This window comes from Streptopelia decaocto (assembly GCF_964273445.1).
Source record: "Streptopelia decaocto genome assembly, chromosome: 8".
Lineage (NCBI taxonomy): Eukaryota > Metazoa > Chordata > Aves > Columbiformes > Columbidae > Streptopelia > Streptopelia decaocto.
In genome coordinates, this window is record NC_138662.1 from 4,506,625 (window position 1) to 4,527,979 (window position 21,355).

A 21,355-nucleotide genomic window follows, 5' to 3' on the forward strand; every position below is an offset into this window, starting at 1 on the left:
GCATGCAGACCAACTGCTTAGTATCTTGCTGATTACTACCTGTTTTCTGGTTAAAGCTTTTGCTGGATTTATGGGCTTTTTGATGTAGTACAAACCAGAAAAAAAAAAAAAAGGATGCTGCTTATTTGTCACCCTGTGTATCAGGTCTGGTTGATGAATGAAGCTGACTGCAATTCCTAGACGAAGTTCAGAAATAGATTTCTCTTCAATTTATCCATCTTTATTGTACTGTACAGTTTAACTTATGTCGTCTTCCCCTCAAAGAATCCAGTGCATGTATTTTCCTACCTCACTTGAGTCCGATGGTTTCCCAGCTGGGATGCTTTTCACTGAACTCTCTAGCTGAGCCATCATTACTTTGAAGAAAACCGGGAATGTCTGCCTGTGGAGAAAGTGAGAGCAAAACTACAAGCTGGCTCTGAGCATCCAGATAGGCATTGTTCCCAGAACAATGTGGAAAACTTGAAGGTTACCCAGCAGGGCATCCTTCTCAATAGGAAATGACAGGAAATTGACCCTAGGACTCAAAAGCACGTCTAGTCTTGCCCCATCGCCCAGACAGATGGAGAATCCTGGGACGTCACTATCATTTCCCCAGTATTAACCATACATAGACACCACCCACTTCTTTGTAGCTCTGGGGGTGCACAGTGAAAGGTTTGCATCTCCCAGCATAAGATGATTTTGGTAGCTCCAAATTGCAGGATCTTTGGCCAGCCCTGCATAAACTGTGCTTCCAAATTCCTACTCTAGGAGCAGGAACGCCCAGAGTGCGCTTTTGCCAGTCCAGGATTGCCTACAGCTGCCCCAGGCCTCCAAGGCTGCCTTTCGGAGCACTTTATGCCACCACAGGAGCACAGGAAGAGGCAACATACCTGACGACAAACAGCAGTTCATTCTCCAGTTAAAATGGCTGACAAATCATTGTGTTAATGCACAAGGACATTCCATCTTGACACAAAGCTAACCATGTACTAGACTGTTGCGTACTACCAAAGAAGTGTTTACAAATGCCCAGAGTAGTCCACAGCCGTACTAAAGCAAAACCATAATAGACCACAAAATAAGAAAATTAAATATTAAAAAGCAGAAATTGCCATTATGCATCTCATGAAATTAAAAGTTTCTTTTGATCTTATTACCTGCTTAGTGTAGCATAAGTAGAAGAACATCCATCTTTGTCAGAGTTCATCAGTTCAGGAACACCGACACTGGAAATTTCTTCTATAGCTTTCAGGACATTATCTGTGTGCTCTAGGTAGACACTAAATCCAAAACTAGCTTAGTTCATCAGTAAATATTACCCAGAATAACACTGCAAGTTCTTGAACACTGCCCTGCCTGCAACATGTTACCTAAAACTGTCAAGCTCATTCTAATGCCAAAGGCAATCATATGTAGGAAATCCAAAGCAATACTGAGAACTGTCACAGTCACATCATTAAAAGTTACCACGATCTGAAACATAACCAGATTTAATATTTCCACATTCTTCTATTTAGAAGGGACAGGTCAGGATGAGGAGGAAATGGAGTTGTCCTTTATGTGAGCGAACAGCTAGAATGCATGGAGCTCTGCCTGAGGGCAGGTGATGAGCCAACTGACAGCTTATGAGTAAGGATGAAAGAGCTCTCACTGATGTCCAGGAGAACACACCTGAGGGGAGACCTCATTGTGGTCTACAGCTTCCTCACAAGAGGAGGAGGGCAGGTGCTGATCTCTTCTCCCTGGCGACCAATGACAGAACCCCAGGGAACGGCAGGAACATGTGCCAGGGCAGGTTTAGGTTGGACATGAGGAAAAGGTTCTTCAGCCAGAGGGTGCTGGACACTGGAACAGGCTCCCCAGGGAGGTCTCACGGCCCCAGGCCTGACAGTGTTCGAGAACAGACTGGACAACGTCCTCAGACACACGGTGTGAACTGTGGGGTTGTCCTGTGCAGGGACACGAGTTGGACTTGTTGGTCCTTGTGGTTCCCTTCCAACTGAGGACATTTTCTGATTCTATGAGAAAAATCAAACCTAACACTTTGGTCTAGATCCGCACTAACATGTATGCACACAACCATGTATAGATTTGTTGATGCATACTGACAAACTATAGTCTAGCAAACATGAGGTCCCAACATGCTTCTATGGCCAATGGCTAACAGAATTCTTCCTGTCACTCACTGTCTTTCAGTGCTGTAGAAACAGTGCTTTAGGCCAAGCTCTGTAAGTATGAGGGTTGTGACTGAGGAGGCGTTCTCCTGCAGCAACAGTAATTATTAGAAAAGACCATCCCTGCATGCTTGAGACAATGGCTGGAGCCTTACCAGAGCAGAGTGTGCAGCGCACTGTTGAACTGGCTGCCCTTCTCTCGGTCTCCACCAGGCCTCACCCATGACTGGCAGAGGAACTGCTTTGCTAGGGAAGCTGTAAAACATAAGGGATAACTTACTGAAGGAAAGAGATTTGTTTCATTTCCCATGAGTTGCAAGAATCCAAGACAATTTCCTTCTTCCATATAAAGGCAGTGTGTCCCACAGCTTTTTGAAAGGTGACAATATTGCTGCCCCTCAATGTGCCTGAACTTAGGTCAAAATACGTTTCCTCAAAAAACAGTAACGCCACACTTTACATGTACCATGATGATAAAATACATGCATATCTAGTGTGTTCCTGCTCTGGAATAGCTATTCACATCAGAGCTGTGATCTATCTCCAGCCATTTTTCCCTGACAAACTTATGTTAAGCATTATTTGTTTGGTAAATCCTACAGTATGCCAACTTTTTGTTTTTAATTAGAGCAATATGCAACTCTTAGGGCATCCATTCCTGGAGACAGAATTCTAATAACAAGTGACTTGATGTTTTGGCCACAGTGCTATAATAATACATGTGAACAGGCAAGTTTAAAGTTTACAGATTTCTTAAATCAAAACTGCTAAGAAACCTGTTTGTCTCTTGCAAAAATGTTTAAAACCAGGAATCTAGTAGTTAGAATTGGTTCCCTGCCACACTCAGTGGGCAGTTATCCCAATGTGAGACTGTTTAAAATAGTAAACTAATCTCTAAGTAGGAACTTACAATTCTGAGTGGCTATGGGCATCTGAGAAGTACAAATTCTAGAGGTGCCTTAGTATGACAAGGTATGGCTGAGAGAGATGACTTACAGGCAAAGGACAGCATAAAAACGAATTAGAAGTTCTTCAGACATTACCCATTTTCTCCTTCTTCCAGCCAGCCATTGGTTTCTCAGCAATGGCAATCAGGAGCTGAGTGAGAATGAACGCACACTGGAAGCTGGGGACACTCTGCTGGAAATTCAGTAGGTAGTGAAAACTCTCACTGGGGATGACAAGAAAGGGAAAAGGTAAAAACAGTGTAGATAGGGTAATCTCCCAGAAACGCATAAATAAAAAGGAAGTATTAGACCAGCTCAGATCCAAGGTCTCCCCTGCCCAGTATTTTGCGTCTGGCAGTGCCCTTCTGAAGAAGAACAGGTAATGAACCACTACTAGATAAAAATTCAGTCACTGAGAAACTTCTCTCAAGCCCCAGTCACTCTAAGTCTAGCAACATCTTCATACATTGCTCATACCTAGTGTTCCTGTAGGCATTTAAACCACCCAGAACATACTCATTCCTTCTGTGCATCCTACTAATCTCAAATAGCATACACATGAATGAGATCCATAGATTAATGCATATTTTATAATCCAGCAGTTTCTTTTCATTAGGTTTGACTGCACTGCCATTCAGTTAAATACAAAGCTATCTGAAGGTAGTATGGTCTTTGTGAGAGCTCCCAAACACCCATTTTGTGCCCACACAAAACCAGGAAAACAGCTTGAAATTCATTCATTTCATAGCTTGGGGAACACTGATTCTACCTTATCAGCTCCTCAAGAAGAAGAAACTCTGTCTCTCCTGGCTTTAGCCGGTCTGCAAGCACCTGAAGAGCTGACCGTAGCAAATCAGAGTTTTCATGCTGAGAAAAGCCATTCCTGAAGGAGTAGAAAAAAAGGAAAATAATCCAGTTCATCATCAGAGTAGAAGGGAGGTATCAGATGCAAAAAGAACCCTGCAACATGAAAGTTATAAGGGGACACAAAAACTGAAAACTGATCTGACAGCCAGCTTAGTTCATACACACTTTATCTTTCCCAGGGAATGGAAAACCTTGTGCACACACTATACTTCTCAGTTCGACTGTCTGGGAGGGGACCGGCCATTTCACATAAGTGAAGGTCTATATATAGTAAAACACTGCTATGCAGACCTGAAAAAAGAAGATATCTAATGACAGTTGCTGTGCAAGTACAGTGATAGTGGCTGGTCACCCCTGAACATCAGGTAGGAGACTAATGGAGAGGAAAACTGTACACCTTCATTAACTCTCTGAACTACAGGTGTCTGTGATATCATTCAGCTCCGGAAAGGCTCAAATGCTTTCACGTTCTAGATCTATAGACTGAACACATGGACTTGATAATGGTAATGCTCAAGTGCACCTTTAACACACAAGTCAATTAACAGTCTGTAATATAAGAGGGCCTGATGAAATCTATGTAAAAGGAGCTGTGATTTGGTTGTTGGATTTAAGTGGTTAGACAGTTGGCCCCAAAATATGGCTACCTGACTTACTGCAAAACAGAATTATTACGCTCTATCCAAACTAAGCAGCAAAACTGATCTTAAGTTGCCTGCGGTTACAAAGTGGGTCAGGTTCTTTGGTTTACAAGATGGGTACACTCAGGAACAGCCAACATTCACACTGGATAGTGAGAAAACGACCAGTCTGGGAATGGTCAGGAGTGGATCAGGGTCCCTGAGGCTCCAGTAGTGGTGAATAGGAGAAGGACACCTGAGACCTCATACGCTTTTTATACAATTAATATCGGGTTTTTTAAGTACAAAGGTGAAGCACTTTCTGCATGCAGAAATTAGGGTTCAGAAAAAGCTTTTATGATGCTATCCTGGATTATATTAGCAGATGCAGAGGTCAAACCCAGGATGCACATACATTGTTGAGTTTGGCATTTATGAATCCTGTTCAAGTGCATTAGCAGCACAGGCTTTTTGTCAATGAAGTTCACATTCATTGTGTTGGCAAAAGAAATTCTTTCATTGCTCAGGATTCAGGCAGTGACAATTTAGCAAAGGATGAGGGGAGTTACTGGGTAAGAAATTCCAAGATCCCTAGGCAGGATGGGAGTTGCAGAATTAGGTGTGCCAGTCTGCCACTTATGCTGGTCTTGGTGCAACACCACATCAAATTCCAGCCAGTTCAGTGCCTCATCGTGCATTCATTGTTAATCACCTACAGTTTTAGTTCTGCTCAGGGTCAGGCAATCAAGTTTGACATAACTACAAAGTGCTTAAAAGTCTCCAACCACTGCAGTGTGTTGCTCTGCATGGCTGACAGGCCATTGGTTGGGCACAAACACTTTGAAGAAAAGGAACAAGAGGAAGCAATAAACAGACTGTGCTCGTTTAGGCGACTATATGCTCTTGTTTAAACTCACCAAGCAAATAGGGAGCGAAAAGTTAGTAAAAGCTGTTGGTAACAAGAGGACATCAGCTGGTGCTCCTGGATGTTCACTCCTGGGTCATCTTCCACATCCTGATTTTGTATAACAACTGCCTTTAATACAGAAAAAAATATTCATTAAATGCTATTCCACAGGCAGATAACAGCACAATAATCCATACCCGTAAATTCCATGTTAAAAATACCTCAAAAAAACCACTCTATTTTTCCCCACAAACAAAACCAAAAATGCCATTAGAGGCAACAAAACCTGAGTCAAAATTACTGCCCCCTGACCTGGAAGTAGTTGTGCATGTTCTCCATGTGATTACACAACGGCTTTAGTAGGTTGACTACAAACATAGCAACTTCCTTGGGGGATCTCTGACACAGGTGGGAAAAGCCAATATCCTTGTAGCTTCTTTCCTGCAGCAAACCCAAAAGATTAAAGTCACTTCATCAGCCTTACTTGAGAATAAGTTCATTTTGAGCCCTACCTCTCAGACTGCTTCTGAGCTGTGCAATTCCTGCTGTCATACACTCTCTGCCAGGAATGCTCACAGAAGAAGAAAGTTGGCTTCTGCTGAACAACCCACACCAACTCAGACAAGTGGATAACACTTCATGAAAGAATAAAACCGGTGTGACATGAAACTCTTTTACAAGGAGAAGGAATGCTGGATGTGATGGAGTCCATCAGGTTGTAGTGAATTTCTCATAGTTTAATGCAATGGGCCACTCATCCTTACTTTGCTCCTGAAGGCATTATCCAGGAATACAAGGAATCACTGTGCTCAGGGTGTTCTTCTAAAGACTACAGAAGGAGCAGAAACCCAGATCCAGCAGCTTGTGTCGCATCCAGCAGCTATCTGGGCTGCCTAACCAGAGCTACTGCTTGAGCAGCAGAGCCGGTCTCCCCAGGGAGGGTTAGGAAAAGGGTGACTTGAGTTTTAAGGCTACAAGGTCTCAATTATACACCCTTTCCTGAAACATACAGAGAACCAGATGCTGCAAAACAAAGAGGGAAGCAGTACAGAAATCAATTTGGAAAGAGCAGGTGCTGCTCTGATACACTGTTGGGCATCAGGACTTCCATTTAACTGCTAGGAGAAAATAATTTTGGAAAACATTAATATCAGGAAAGGCCTGGAGGCCCCGACGTGCTGTGCCTCAGCCCATCGGCTGCTGCCACACTCGCCTTTAGAAAGGGCGCTCTCCTGGTGGAGCCCGGGCTCAGCACGTGTTCCAGCTTCCAGCACAGGTCGTCCAGAAGGAAGCGAAGTTCAGCAGGCCCCAGCTGCACCACTTCACGAGCCTGCAATCACAAGAACAGTCAATCCCAGGAGCCAGCATGTAATTGTAGTGCCTTGAAGCTCAAGTGCAGCCCCTCCATTTCCAGTTATGTCTCCTGGCTTAGTTAACCTCAGCCAGGGACCTGTTTGGTAGGTGCTCTGGTTTTATTTCTCCCCCAGTGCAGGTATGGGGCACTGGTTCTGGTTACTTGAAGTGTGAAGCAAAGCTGGTGCTCTGAACATAGCTGAGGCAATGTCAGTAACGTGTAACTACTGAGAGAGAAATAAGTATAGATGTTGAAAATAAGCTTGTAAGGGTAAAAAGAGGTTTAAGTCCAAATAGTCACAAAATTCACCAATTGAGTAACAGTCAAGCAGTAATATGAAATAATGCCACATAGCCCAAGAGACTTGTCAAACAGTCTTCCAGTTGGCCTGTGACCTGCATGCACAGAGACAGCTGTCCTTGGAGCTGGCCAGGCTGCTGTGGTCTCTTCACATTCTATGAATCTTTAGGTAGCCTAACAAAACCAGACTCCAGATGGACTCAGCCTGCCTACAAAGAGGGTAACAAAATAAAGCACTTCTGCTTTCCACATCCATAGCAATGTGGTTCTCAGATGATAAAACAGGACCCTGCACACTGTGGGCACATCCACAACACCAGTCCCACGTTTGTGCTGAGTTTATGATCTGCTGATGCTTTGAGACACTTGCCTTTTTGCAACATGGGCTTTACTTAAATGTCATAGGTTCTTTTTAATAGGCAAGCTGCCTCTTAGTGTATTTAACATCCTACAGCTTAGCAGTGTTCAACATTAAAGCCTCTTTCTTTCCATTAGGTCTACACTTTATCTTTTTTCCTTTTATGCAGCATTTATATTACTTTGTTTTTAATGTTCCTACACTGTCTGCTATTCTCAGGAAGATCCTCTTTATCTCAGTGCCTCAAAGTACTGCAGTTTCTTTGGGGACAAGTTCCCTCCTGGTGCCTAGCTCACAGCTGTGGGCCAACACATATGAACATCCATCTCCTGTCCATTTGAATGGAGCAGACGGGGCCAAGGCCCCAGGAGAGGCAGTTACACAGAGCCTTATCGGACGGTTTTATGCTGTTGCACTCACCTCTGTATGCATCTCCGTGTCCAAGATAGACTTGGTCAGCAGCCCGCAGTGGAGCACAGTGAACACCTCGAGGTCTAACTCTCGGAAGTACGGGCGATAGCTCTGCAGCTGTGCCAGAGGATTTCCTGCCTCTCTCTCAGCAGCAGCCTGAAAAGTAAAAGGTAGAATTAAGGTTGTAGCCTGCAAGACTATAAGGTCTTCTAGCTCAAATAAAGCTATTATTTCTTTCACACAGATTTCTGGGTTTTGTGCCAGGTTGAAAAAAACAGACTGAGAAGAATTCACGATAGCTAGTAGAGACACAAGCACATAGAATCTGAAGCTTTTTAATTTTGGACTGTACAAGTCACAAAAAATTTTCTAGGAAAAAAATACATAGGAAACTGAAATAATCTTTGCCATCTCCTTTCTGTGAATCAGTGGACATTGTGAAAACCATTCTGGACTTGCACTACAAGCACCCATAAGCACCTCAAGAGATGAAGGCAAAAGTTTTTATCTTTGATAAATACCAGGATGGTAAATTATGGGATGCTCTGTTGCCTCTGGCTGACAGTCTGTGAGTTCTTAGAGATTTGCTCCTCACAACCTTGCCACAGAAGCGGATGTATGTCACATGTGGCTCACAACAGGATTTCTCTATTCTGTCATCCCAGGCAGGGCATGGCATCTAAGGACTCGTCTGGAATCAGTACTCTAGTTGAGTAAGAAAGATTAGATACATTCCTTCCCCAAATTATCTGAGACTTTGCTTATTCCCTGTAACTTAAGTGACTTCGTTACCATATCTGACTCAGTTGTCCTATCTGTTATTATTGATAATACTGCACATTAGCGCTGCCCTGAACCACACTGCCTGCAGGAGAGTGGCTGGCCTCTGCAGCAGACAGCTTTCAAAATTCAGAAGGCAGGCAGGTGTCAGGAAGCAGAATTGAACGACTTGACTGTGATTAACTTCTGATACTAACAATCCCTCTCTCAAAGCTTTTGTTTGTGCTTCCATCTCATCTCCTCTAGTCTGTCTTTCGTGCAAGTCCCTGGAGTGTACACCTACCTTCTCCAGCTCGGAGAGCTCAGTATCAGGCTGGTTTCCCTCAGAACTGTCATCTGCTTGAGAACGATCTGCAGACCCAGCTTTGCTGCCATCAGCCTTTTTTTTCCGTCCTTAAAGAGAAAAGCAACTTCAGGAACAAAGGCTACACTGTGCTCAATTTAGCTCAGCTACCAAGAGATACAGCACACCTACAGGAGGAACACAGTGTCAAAACTGTATGTGCTCAAGGCTGTGACCCATGGTCACAGCACTCCCTGATTTTTTTCTAGGCATGACAAGCTAAACTCAGGAATCTCTTGCTCTGGTTTGGGCTTACTAGTCTGAGCACTTACTCCTGCTCCTTCAAAATAAAGTATCTAAAGTGATGGATCCTTGTCCTGTCTGCAGAACGTTATTGTAACTTTCCTTCTGTCTTAATTGCTCTTATGTGACAGGTCCAGTCCCTGCAGAATGGGTTTGCCAGAGGTCTGTGCCCTCCTCCAGTTGTTTTCATTGAATGGAATAAGAATTTCTGTCCAGTTCGGCTTGAAGGCAAGACACATTTCCAGGAAATGGGATCTAGTTGAAGACATGTCTGTTTATTGCAGGGGCATTGGACTAGAAGACCTTAAAGGTCCCCTCCAACCCAAAGTGTTCTACAATTCTATGAAATGTCAATCTAAACTAGAACTACAGACAGAAAGAACAAAGCAAAGCTACTTCAGCCTGAAAAACTGAAAGCAAGTTCTGTTTCTTCTCTGTAGGAGCTAGTAATGGGAAAGGATGAAGGAAGTGTTTCCTTGTGCAGTAGAACCATGGCAAGGTTTCTACAAGATCAGTCGGGTATAACATAAAGGTCAGCGGTTTGCAAGGCAGCTCAAGCCACACGTTCAGTATTGAACAACTGCACCAGCCCAAAGGCAGAACAACTGACTGCTGCAGAAAATACTTTGGCAGGTGAAAACAGTAAATGAAAGCCCTGGATTTTCACTGTTACGTGCTGGGAATCAGCTTTCCCAACAAGATATAAACTACCCAACACCTGTTTGGAGTAGGGTATTTTTACATCTCCACTTCAGCTGCAACAGGAGTTGATCAGACAAGATTTCAAGCTAGAAAGACTTTGCCAGGAATTCTGTGCTTTATGAACACACAAGTGGAATAGCTGCAGTGCAATATGCCAGTCAACCCCCACATCACGTCTGTTTGCTTAAATGTTTTCAACTTCCTTTACCATTCCTTTTTCTCACTGGACCAACAGCATTAATGGATGGTATGGCCTCCAGGGCTTCAGAATCAAAAGTAGCTGGTGGTGGGACATAACCAGGTGTTGCTGAAAGAGCCAAAATGTAGAAATTTGGTTAGTTCAGCTCCTGAATGACAAAACACAGGCAAGATACGTATCCAGAGAAAGTCGCACACAGTTTCACCACCCTGTTCAATGTCCCTCTCCTCTTAGTGCATTGAGCTCAAATCAGCCTTATCGTGTCTGCGCTGCTCTGGAACTACAGGTCTCTGCATTCCTCCAGCCAGGGAGGATAACAAATGCTCAACTGCCCTTGGACATCTCTCCATGTTGGTGAAGCTTTAAGGGCTGTTCTAGCATTTCTGAGCCCTTTTGGTGCTGGTCTTGTGCTCTGGGAGCAGCAGAAAGGGGCTGAGGCTGCACTTCCTTTAGGATAAAGTTGGTCTATTAGTTTACAAGCACAGCTGTTGATGGATAACTTGTGTAAGGGTATGTGGAAGGTAACAGTGCATTCATAATTATGTTTCTTATCGATGACCTTTTCAATGTAAAAGGAGATCACAAGTAAAGAGGGAAGCCATAAACAAGGACAGACACAAACCTGGTAGACAAGGGATAATGGAGACAATGCCAAAGGTCAAAAGTCTCCAGTTTATAATTGATGGGCCATTACAAAACTCCGAAAGCCCAGGCATGGCTTTGGGGTGGGATACCTGGATTTTGTAACTGATAAAATGGGACGAAAAAGAAGAAATTGAGGATTTGGGATATTCTGATGGAGCAGAAGGGTAGAATAATGCAAATTAATGGCGGTGCAGGGAAATGGGGTGGGGAGGAACAAAGAGGCGAGTGGGTAGAAACAATGTAAAAGTGACTGGCCGTGAGTAAAGCATTGCTAGCCAGTAGAACTCTCCAATCAGGAAGCTTGTCTGACTTAATCCTGTGCCTGATCACCACAGTCTGTCCCATCTTTTCATTAAATACCTTCTTCACTACCTTTCAGTGTAATCTCACTATCCTCTGCGTGTGTGTGTGCGTGATGTAAGGACTCTATGCCAGCTACTGGTGAGACCTGTGTGAGTAAACCCTGGGCCAGCAGCGACAGTTGGAGCACCCCGGGCCTGCGGTGCCAGGGACTGCAGTGAACAAGGGTCTGTGGCAGTGGATAAAAGGTGCTTATAGCTCTTGGGAGCACCTCTACTGGTCACACAGACTTTGTGCCTGGAGCCTGTGCGATGAGTGTGTGTGCTGCTGGAGAGCAGTGAGCTGGAGCAGCCGGTGAGTAGGGGAGCTGTGGAGTAGATCCCTGGGATCTGGGCAGACTACTGGGCAGATGGACAGGCTGTGCCAATCCTGCGGGATCTGCAAATGTTTGTGTCATTTGTGTGCCTTCACTAGTGAACTTCAGTCTTAACCAGTTCAAGAGCAGGAAGGGAACTTGGGTGTCTGTACGTATGTTTTATGTGAGTCCTGTCCGTAGGTGCTGTCAAAGGCAGCACCTTGTCTGTGTCTGTCCATGCAGTTCGGTCCATCAGCCTGGGACAGAGACCCCAGCGTGTCCACGCTGGGCTCCAGCAGCCGGGCAGGAAGACTTCATGTGTCCAGAGCAGCTGGAGGCAGCAGATGTTTATAACATCCCTTAGCACCTTGTTACAACCTGAATATTGGAGAAACACGCTGATTCTTCAGGACAGAGGCTGGTTTGCTCCAGTACCCATCATACTCGGGCAGATTCTGCCAAGTCTGACCAGGAACAGTCAAAGAGATGTCACTGAGAAGGGCAGTTTGGACTCAGACAAATTGAAAACAATAGCTGTCCATGTGTGAACTCTTAGGCCACCGTAGAAACACACTATGTGTTACCTGTACTTCCTCCACTGATGTTTAAGCCAATCTCTTTGACGTCACAGCTAATGCAGGCCTAGAACATACAAATGTTTCATACTCACCTGCCAAGCATTTTCCCAGCACAGTCTGCAGCTCTGTAATGTTCTGTAGTCGAGTCAAAACTTTCCCCTTCATCTCAGCATCCTGTTGCTGGCAGAAGGCGTTTACAACCTAGAGATACAAACCAAATTCACTGACCTAGGGAGATCTGTACCCACTTTTACTACTTTTCTGAATAACATCCTCAAGTTCTGAATAAGCACACAACACAGCACAAGTGGCCTGTGTGACCAGATCCAGACTGCACGAACAAAGCTCTTCAAACCCCCATGAGAACACGGACATAATTGGTGCAATCTACAGAAAGCAATAGAGAAACATCTACAGGTCTAATATTAACTAAGGAAGAGGAACTAGCAGACAGCACCTTGCCAGGTTTCTGTGCTGCTTGGGGCTTTGGAGACCCCTTGGTACTTCCCGGATGTGCCAGGACAGAGGCAGCCCTGGGACAAGAGAAGGAACAGGGAGGACTGGGGATGTGGAATTGCACCAACTCTGACATAGCTCATGTAATAACTCCCGCAGGGAACATTCCCGCTGACCACTGATGTTAGCAAATACATGGTCCAAATGCATTACACCCTTCTGTAAGCTCACAGAGGTACAGAATAAAGCACACAATCACAACCAAATTTATAAGGGACCCAGGAAATCCTCTAGTCCAACAACCTGCTCAAAGCATCTTTAACTAAAGAGGTTGCTTAGTGCCTTTTCTAGTAGGGCACTGAGCATCTCCAAGAAAGAAGCCACCATGTGCTCCAGCCTGGTGGCCTCGGCTGGACTTTCCTCACAGTGACAACAGGAGCCCCAAACTGGACACTAGTGCAGGCAGGGCCTCCCACATCCCAAGCAGAGGGCACCAATCTGTGCCCTTGACCAGCTGGTGACAACTCTGCTCTCCAGCATGGTGAGACTGATCTTTTCTTTCTGATGCCCCCTTCGTAGTTTAGACATATAGTACCTCATAGCTTAGACATATATTTGGGGTTTACAGCATCCTCCCTGTGACAGCAAAAGCAATTTTTATACACCAAACTGTGCCAGTGTACAGACTGTGCTGAGTAGCAGGTGGAAAATTCACATCACCGAGGCAGCCCTTAGAGCCTCTGGCCAAGAAAGCAGAGTTGCTGCTAGCAGCAGGATAAAGGATAAATGATAAAGAAGAGAACATTGAGAGATCACCAGGACTTTGCTGGAGAAGGTTTCCAAGAGGCGAGACTCTTCTTCAACACCAATTAGCACCCCTGAAGCCTAGGACTAGTGTTTGGAAGTGCTACTCCTCAGTGACACTCCAGAACCTGCAGACAAAGCTCTACTCACCTCACGAAACCAGTTGAGAGCATAGAATAGGAGTGAGCACAGAAATTCCCGTTCCTGCTTGGACAGAGAGTCCAGCTTTCCTTCAACCTCCAGGTCAGTCAGGTACAGGGGGCAACCTGGGACAGAGCAGGAACAGAACGCGTTGGACTGGGTTTGCTATCCATCCCTTGGCCTTCATGAGGACAAAGTCTCTTGCCAAAGCCTGTATCAATTCCAATGGCTATCTGGAGTAAGCCTGGACAGCCACTCCATCCCCAGATAAAGCAATTGTCTCTCCTGCCTCCCTTGAACTTTATGGGCAACAGAGCATCTCAGTCTTCTTCACAAAGTTCACAATTATTCCTACCACTGCAGGAATTCTCCACAGATCTGAGACAAGAATGAGCTGGACAGACTCACTCTGTAAAGGTCAGTTTCCCATACCTAGTAAGGCATCGATCTCCTCCAGGCTTCCACCGTTTTGCTCTGCAGTGTAGAGCCTCAGCAATCGGAAACAAGGTGACAGACATATTGGTGACACTACCCTGGGAACAAAAAACAAACAAACAAACAGTGGGTCTTATTAATGTTTTATAAGCCTCCAGAATTCTCATCATTTATTTTCCACTATGTCCTCTGTCCTCCCCATGCCACCTTGGCTATGCCTTTATTTTGCTTCTTGTAAGTCCCAGTGACACAGAACAGAAATGCACCACATGGTTAGAATATTTTTAAAAACTGGTGATCACCATTTGTCTGGAAAAGTATAGAGGGACAGAAATACTGCTGTAATGGACAAAAAATGGGATCAGATTTATTTCTAGTAGAAAGCAAAGTTGAATAATTCAGAATGAACTATAAGAAATTGTGCAAGAGACAGCTGTGAGCAGTGGAGAAACTTTCTTGAATGTTTTGTAGCATGTGTCTGCTCACATTCTGAGTGAGGAAAATCATTTGTTTTTCCACAGACACATGTAAAGTAGCTATATTTTATTTTAAAGTGATCATGTCTTTAAGCATGACAAAATCTTATAACAATAAATTACGCAGGATATGAGGATGCCAGTTAAAAAAAAGCCTTTTTTTTTTTTTTTACGTTGGTGCCCTGCTGTTTAATTGGATGTTTTTGTTTCTTACATGCTTCCTGTTCCATTCTTCAAAGACAAAGCCGATATTTGTCACTCAAATTACACTCGTGGCTGCATGTTTGTAGTTTTGCTCTGGAGCACAGGTCTACATTGTCAAGTAGAACTGAAAGTGAGAATTAATCGTGTACTGTTGATGCATACCAAGTCCTTGGTTACTCACTCAAAATATTAATCTTGCCACCTCAAAGTTGCCTATCCATCTCAATATGGCATTTAACATCACCATAACACTGGAACAAAGAGCTGCTGTTCTCATGTGACAGATGGGAAACAAGGCAGATGCAGCATGACTTGCCCAAGATCACCTAAACAGCCTGAGCCAGAAGAACGGGCTGATTCTGCACCAGCTTGTGCCTCTAGACCTACCTGAATATGTTTAACAGAGAGAGAGGAAAAGAATACTGGAAACTGGTAAATTCTCTGACTAGCTCCTTATCAAGCACTCTGGCAGGCAGGGTAGTGCACAGGAAAACAGTTCCTTCAGCTGTGGGATGACTGCAAACCTAAGTGTCAAAGTACCTTTTACTTTGGTTACTCATTCCATCAGCGACCCTGCCAAGCTCGCTCTGAGCCACCAGTGGTAAGAGGTTAATAGCAATAGCTCCCTGACTTTCATCTTCATCCAGATTATACAGGGACTTCACTGGGAACAAGAACGAACTGCAAGGAAAGACAGACAAGCTCTTGTTGACAAATTCAGTTCTCAGTGATGGAAACGTTACATCTACTGTGATTAGCATACCCATCCACTGTGGGGCTGAGATCCACCACAAAGTCACTGGGGAAGTCCTCCACCAAACTCTTCCCAAACTCTTCCTATAACGAAAGGAAAAAAAATCTGCTCAGCAAAGGTGCTCAGTGAAGAAAGCTCCAACAGCAGCAGTGGAAAATGCAGAAGATAAGGCCAAGCAAAAGTACCCTAGAACAGCCGCAGCAATGAAGCCCACTGCCTGCAAGGGGAGCCAGGGCCTGCCTTTAGAGACAAACCCAGGAAACTTTCCTGCATATGCACAACCAATTTCTTCCCTACTTGTTGGACCTGGGCTTGTCTACAAGTTCTGCAGTGCTGCAGATGGCTGCAAGAGGAAAGCAGCCAGGGGAGGTTCCTAAGAACCAATAATCAGAATGAAATGGCTATAAAGTGCTGGTAAAGTTTTATTTCACACAATGTGTCCCTCATATTTCACATGGTTACACCATTAGAAACAATTAAATGAGATGTAAAGTAATAGATGTGACAGAGACTGGACAAATAGATAATGAGAAGACCCCAAAAAATCTGCACATAAATCATGAGAAGAACCTTGGCTTGCTTTTACATTTCAGTCTTGGAAGGAAAAAGGAGAGACCCTCCTTCCTTCGCTTTTCCTTCTTGGAGCACCCAGCTGGAGCTCAGGAGACTGGCATTTCTAACCCCAGGCACAGAGCATTTAGAGTGACTGCCAGCATTTTACAGCTCCCTGGTGACTTTCCCTTGTTCCAAGAGGCAGTTCCTCCTCTCCACTGCAGCAGGTGCAAACAGCACTGGTGTTACAATGAGTGATCAACTCCACGGCAGCCCCCAGTGCTCTCGGAGGCCTCAAGATGGCCTACTGCCCTCCTGGAGGGCACAGCACACATGCAAGAATGGTCCCTAGCAAGAAGAAAGAGCTGTCCAGTGGCCTTCACAAACCTCTTGCTGCTAACATAAATACCATTTGCGTACTTATTACCAGAAATGACTGTGGCTCTCCCAAGCCCTTAGGCATCAGATAGCCTTAATAGTCTGGCCAGAAGCCAATTTCAATAGTAAGGTTAAAGTTCTTTCAGATTCTACTTTTATCCATGAATCTCAAAGGCAGGCTCTGAAATGTCATTCCATTTATATTAAAAGGCTTCCCTGCTGTCATGTAAAAGTTCACATAAAGGAAGCTGTTACAGCACAGTGAGGAATCCGCCACAATCAAAAAAAGCTGAGAGAGGATTTTGTATCTGATCAGTCTCTTGAAGGAACCGTTGGCATGACTAGAACAAAAAAAGAGAGTTCTCAGACTGGAGTGAAATCCTCAAATTGATTATATGTCCAGCCAATGCCTGAAAAACATCATGTTTCTGAAGAATTCATTTAAATGATTAAGTACAAAATATTCTGCAACATACCAGGAGCTGCAAGTCCAAATTCCCCTTCTGCTTCTCAATCAAACTGGCAAGTTCATCATAGTACAGAGCCAAGACCTCTGGTGTTTGCTCACAGCAGAAGCCCACGAGATCCAGCAAGGTTGAAAGCTGAAAGGAGAGAACCCTCTGCAGAAATGAATGAGGTAAATGAATCCAACCAAAGCTTCTACCTTGAGTCCCTCCACTTTTACACTGATTTACTTTGAGGCATATCCAAAGCTTTATCTCTATGGTAATAGCCCATGGTGACCATCCCTGCAAAGACCCAGTTTTATGAAGGAATACGTGTCTTTCAAGGTCCCGGCCCTGTTCCACTATGAAATAACACAAAAGAGTCTGCCCAGGACCACACTTACATAGTACCAGCCTAGAAGAAGGTTCTTCAACAGGAATTAAGGAAAAAGGACAAGACTAGGCCAACCCTGTACAGCAGAAGTACTTTCTCTAGATGGTCCGAAAGACACCACTGCCAAGCCGAGAGGAAGGTGAAGGCTGCCTGAAGCAGATTGTCCTGTTCTTTTGTGTTTGAAATACTGTCTGGATAGAAGACTTTCACTAGATGGCGGCAGTACCACTTGTCCTGGACTGGCCATAGGCAAGACCAATGGGTGCTAACTTAGTATAAACCCTTGATTTCTCCAAAACGATTTTTAATATATTCTTGGCTCTGCAGTCAACGCACGAAAACCCCAGACCCAGCAAAGCTACACGTACTGGTTCACTCAGGACTGTGTTTTCAGTCATACCTCCTTGCCAACCACAACCTCCCTCTCTCCCCCGCTGCCCCACTCCTGGTACTCACCTGCCCATCACGCTCGCTGTTCAGCTCTGGTCTCTCCAACGAACCATCTCCTTCATTTCTGAAAGCAATCGATACCCTTGTTTTTGTTGCATAACACTTAAGTGATGGCAAAACCTGTATCACACAAAGTTCTCTCTCCATTAATTGGAGGATTATGCATGAAAAAGATGCTTTTTGGACCTGCTGCTGTTTGGGACAAGACTCAATGTATTCTTCAAGGATATGCTTTTTCTAACCCGTTGAAACCTAAAGCCCTCTGGTCTCCCCCATAACGCAGTTCACTCAGGGCCTGGAGCTAAGATGAGCTTTTGTCTTCATGTAATAAACAGCAAAAGCATTTTATTAATAAGTGCAAAATCAGCAAGCTACAAAATGCTTCCCAACATCAGTCAAGTCAAACTCTTATTTTCCAGGTTGCTTTAATCTTTGTCACAGCTTTTGTCAGGAGTTTGCCTGGTTTATGAACGTTGTTAGTAAATTATTTACACAGTACACCAGAAATTGTCATGCCAATGCCCAGCACAACAGTAACAATCTTTCTCCTTGCTTCCCTTTTGGATTTCCCTGTATTCAAATATGGAGCGTACTAGGTTTTCATCCCTAGTGTCAGAAGCTGGTCTGCAGTCAGTCCAACACAGTGTTCAAGTGTTTTTTTCCAAGCACTGGTGCTACTCAAGGCATCCATCACTAACAGGAAATTCAGGATGCCTTTGAGATTAGCAGCAGGTAGGAGCACTGAACAGTTTGTGACACCAAACACTGCAGTCTGCAGAAAAGTTTTAAATTCTTGGATTTGACCAAGATGTTAATGAGCTAGAAGGCAATGCCCTCCTTTCTTTGTCCCACTCCTGGTTTGGTCTGAACCGAAAGCACGTTAAACTCATATTTGCCGCATTCTTTCTCACCTTTTTAATGCCACACTGCCTATCATGGTTACAGCACCAATAATGCCCATTTGTTTGTGGTTGGGAACTGTGCTGGAGAGCCATTTCCTGATCACCATGTGCATATCATCCTAAAAAGAATGATACAGACCATGTCACAACTGGGGAACTTGTGTGCATCACTCACAGTTCTGTTGGTATCTTCCCTTAATGCCATCTCCAAGGGCAGCAGGGGCAGGGTTTACTGGCATTTACTGCAATTACAGCTTTCAAAAGGAATCAACATTCTGCAATTTCCTTTATTATGAGACTACTGGTTACAACTCTAGGTAATGCTGCAAACAGCATTAAAAGTGACTCACTTTGACTTGCTCTAATTGCTACACAGAACATGTAGCTGGCCCAGGTTTCATCTATAATTATTAGAAGAATATATTTTAAAAAATAGTAGCAGATGGTCTCTGAGCCCTTCACACACAAACAACAGCTGCAGAGCTGCCCTTGGAAACACTGTCAACTTCAGAAGGCTGAGGGATAGAGAAGTTTTTGGTGAAGGTCCAAAGAGAGCTGTAGGTTACAGCATATCGGACACTTGGGATTAAGACATTCCTTGTGCTGCCTCCCTTGTCCCCTGGGTGTGGGCAAACATGTCCCCCACAATTATAAAGGCTTCTCTGCAGCAGCTCCATCAGCCCAAGGCAGGTCTCGATGCAGCATGCTCTATTTCAACACTTGTGTCAAGCAGCTGATCCGGCTGCACTTTCCCCAAATGGGTGCAGCTTTGAAGACTTGTGAAAGCCTGGACTGCTAATGATAGACTAAGAGGTCTCCTGACACCGAGAGCTTGAAGCACGCTCAGTCACAGAAGTGTGATGCTTCAGGAAAGTTGAGAGAACAGTCTTCTGGATGAGAAGTCTAACACTTGCTGAAGAGATGGAAAGCAAAGCACAGAAGTGTGCAGCAAACTGGCTGCAGGAATCCAATCTGCACCTGCACTGCCGGCTGAGGAACGCTAATCAAGGAAGTCGTCATCTTGAGAGATGAGGATGGAACGGCTGACAGAGGCTAAAATAGGGAAGCCACCAAGAGGTCCATAATAGTCTCTGACAAAGGGATGTGTTCTGCCTGATCCCTTAAACTGATAAACGGTGGGTGAAAAAAGACAGACACCGTAGCTAAGCAGTCAGTCAGGGGAGGGGGCTGCCAGGTGGGTCCTGACCAAATCTAAGGGAGAGCTCAGCTTCCTGTTATCTAAAAGTAGGTATGAGTAAGTAATTTATTTTGAAGCAGGGTTGAAACAATGAATGCACTAAGCAGAAATCCCACGTATTTTAGCCAGTTAGCAACAGTGCTATTGCTAGCTTAAACAGCCACTACGGCAGAAAAGCAGCATCCCTGCTATGAGAAGCAGCATTCTCAGACTGCAACAGAGCATGTGTGAGAACTCAGAAGCAGCTTCATAAAAGCAAAGGTCTCACAAAGGACAGTACATAGTTATACCATCCTTCCTTGCCCTTCACTAGACAAGATGCCTCTGGAATAACCTGTGCAATGCCAGGACAAATGCCTAATCTGTCTCTAGCAATTCTTGTGTCCAGTTTCTTTGGTGATCCACCCGTGGGGTCTTTAGCATCACTGAGGACAGAGTCAAACTGCCAACACTGGATCCTCACAGTCACAAACTGTCAGCTCAGAATAAATCTTGGATCTTACACTCCTCCCGTTCTTTTTGGTATTTGAGGGTGACAGGCAGAACACCTCTTCCTGATGGCTAGTACTTCTGGGCCACAAAGTCACATTGTGTGTTGCCAAGGCAATTGTCACAAGTCACTCGTAAGACAGACAGACTTGCGGGAGCGGAAATTCCTGAGCAAAGCAGTTCAGAAATGAGCTAAACCTGCCATACAACTGGAAATTTTGCTAGTGAAGAGCTCCATCTTAACAGGGTGAGTGTGAGGAAACAAGTACAGAGACGTTGCTTTCCATGCCACAGATCAATCAGGAAGAGAAGAGCAGGTTTTCCTTCATTGTCTCAAGCTAGCAAGTGCAAACATACCTGCAACTAGAAACTATGCAGGGACTCAAAGAAAGACAAATAGTCCTAATTTCTAGGAGAAGAGCTTCATGAATGGGAAGATTTTAAACCCAGACATCTCCATTGTGAAATAAATGTCTTTGAGATGTTTTTTATCGGATACCTGCCATGCCCAAGGAGTCAGACACAGAGACAAAGGTTTCTGATACCACCACTGCTATGCTGCAACTGAATCACACAAGGTATCCAAAATAAAATGAATACGAAGTTAGACAGACCAAGCTTGATAGCTTCTCGTGTTTAAAATGGAGGCAACAAAAGGTGTTAAGTCTAACACTCCACAGCTGAGTCCTCTATGCTGTGTTGCTCAGTTCTTCCAACATGAGAGTCTTTGTTGTCTCTGGAGTACAAACATTAAGCAGCTGAATCAAGGTGAACATCTTGGGGAAGAAGCTGAACTGTGCTTTCTGAACGCTTCCAAATGATGGAAGGACTAAGGAGGAAAAAACTGAACTCCTTTCTGTTGTGTCTCTGCTTACCTGAATATAGCTTCCTGCTTGCCTCTGGCTGAATGCGAGCGTGCTGAGGATGTAGAAAAGCTTCCGGATCTGGCATGGATTCAGTTTCTGTGTAGAGTCTAAAATGGTCTGTAAGAGAGAAGCCACAAACCAGCTCAGATGTTATATGTCAAGAATCCCTTTCCATGTTCCCAATAATACACCAATTGTGAACTGCAGGGAAACCAATTAACTTTACCTTTTTGTACAGGCAGGAAGAAGTAACATTTGCATTAAATAAACATAAATGCAGAACTACTGCTCTGCCCTCAATTATTGCAGTTTGTTTTATCAGATGCTGAATGGGAAGAACAA

At 44.4% G+C, this 21,355-nt stretch overlaps 1 protein-coding gene across 2 annotated transcripts in view; it reads right to left on the minus strand.

Moving 5' to 3' along the window:
* Positions 1-21,355, minus strand: part of FANCD2 (FA complementation group D2) — a 44,349-nt gene that overhangs the window by 4,939 nt on the left and 18,055 nt on the right. Inside the window, exons 18-37 of one of the 2 annotated variants that reach the window (XM_082060479.1) lie at positions 21,023-21,130; positions 18,470-18,579; positions 17,565-17,622; positions 16,745-16,870; positions 15,348-15,421; positions 15,125-15,265; positions 13,902-14,002; positions 13,479-13,594; positions 12,161-12,269; positions 10,200-10,298; positions 8,987-9,096; positions 7,933-8,079; positions 6,714-6,830; positions 5,813-5,941; positions 5,511-5,629; positions 3,876-3,989; positions 3,203-3,330; positions 2,315-2,414; positions 1,143-1,265; positions 289-382 (exon numbers count right to left, since the gene is read on the minus strand). In XM_082060479.1, the coding sequence (XP_081916605.1) occupies positions 289-382; positions 1,143-1,265; positions 2,315-2,414; positions 3,203-3,330; positions 3,876-3,989; positions 5,511-5,629; positions 5,813-5,941; positions 6,714-6,830; positions 7,933-8,079; positions 8,987-9,096; positions 10,200-10,298; positions 12,161-12,269; positions 13,479-13,594; positions 13,902-14,002; positions 15,125-15,265; positions 15,348-15,421; positions 16,745-16,870; positions 17,565-17,622; positions 18,470-18,579; positions 21,023-21,130 (2,223 nt within the window). The other variant, XM_082060480.1, reaches the window with a different exon arrangement.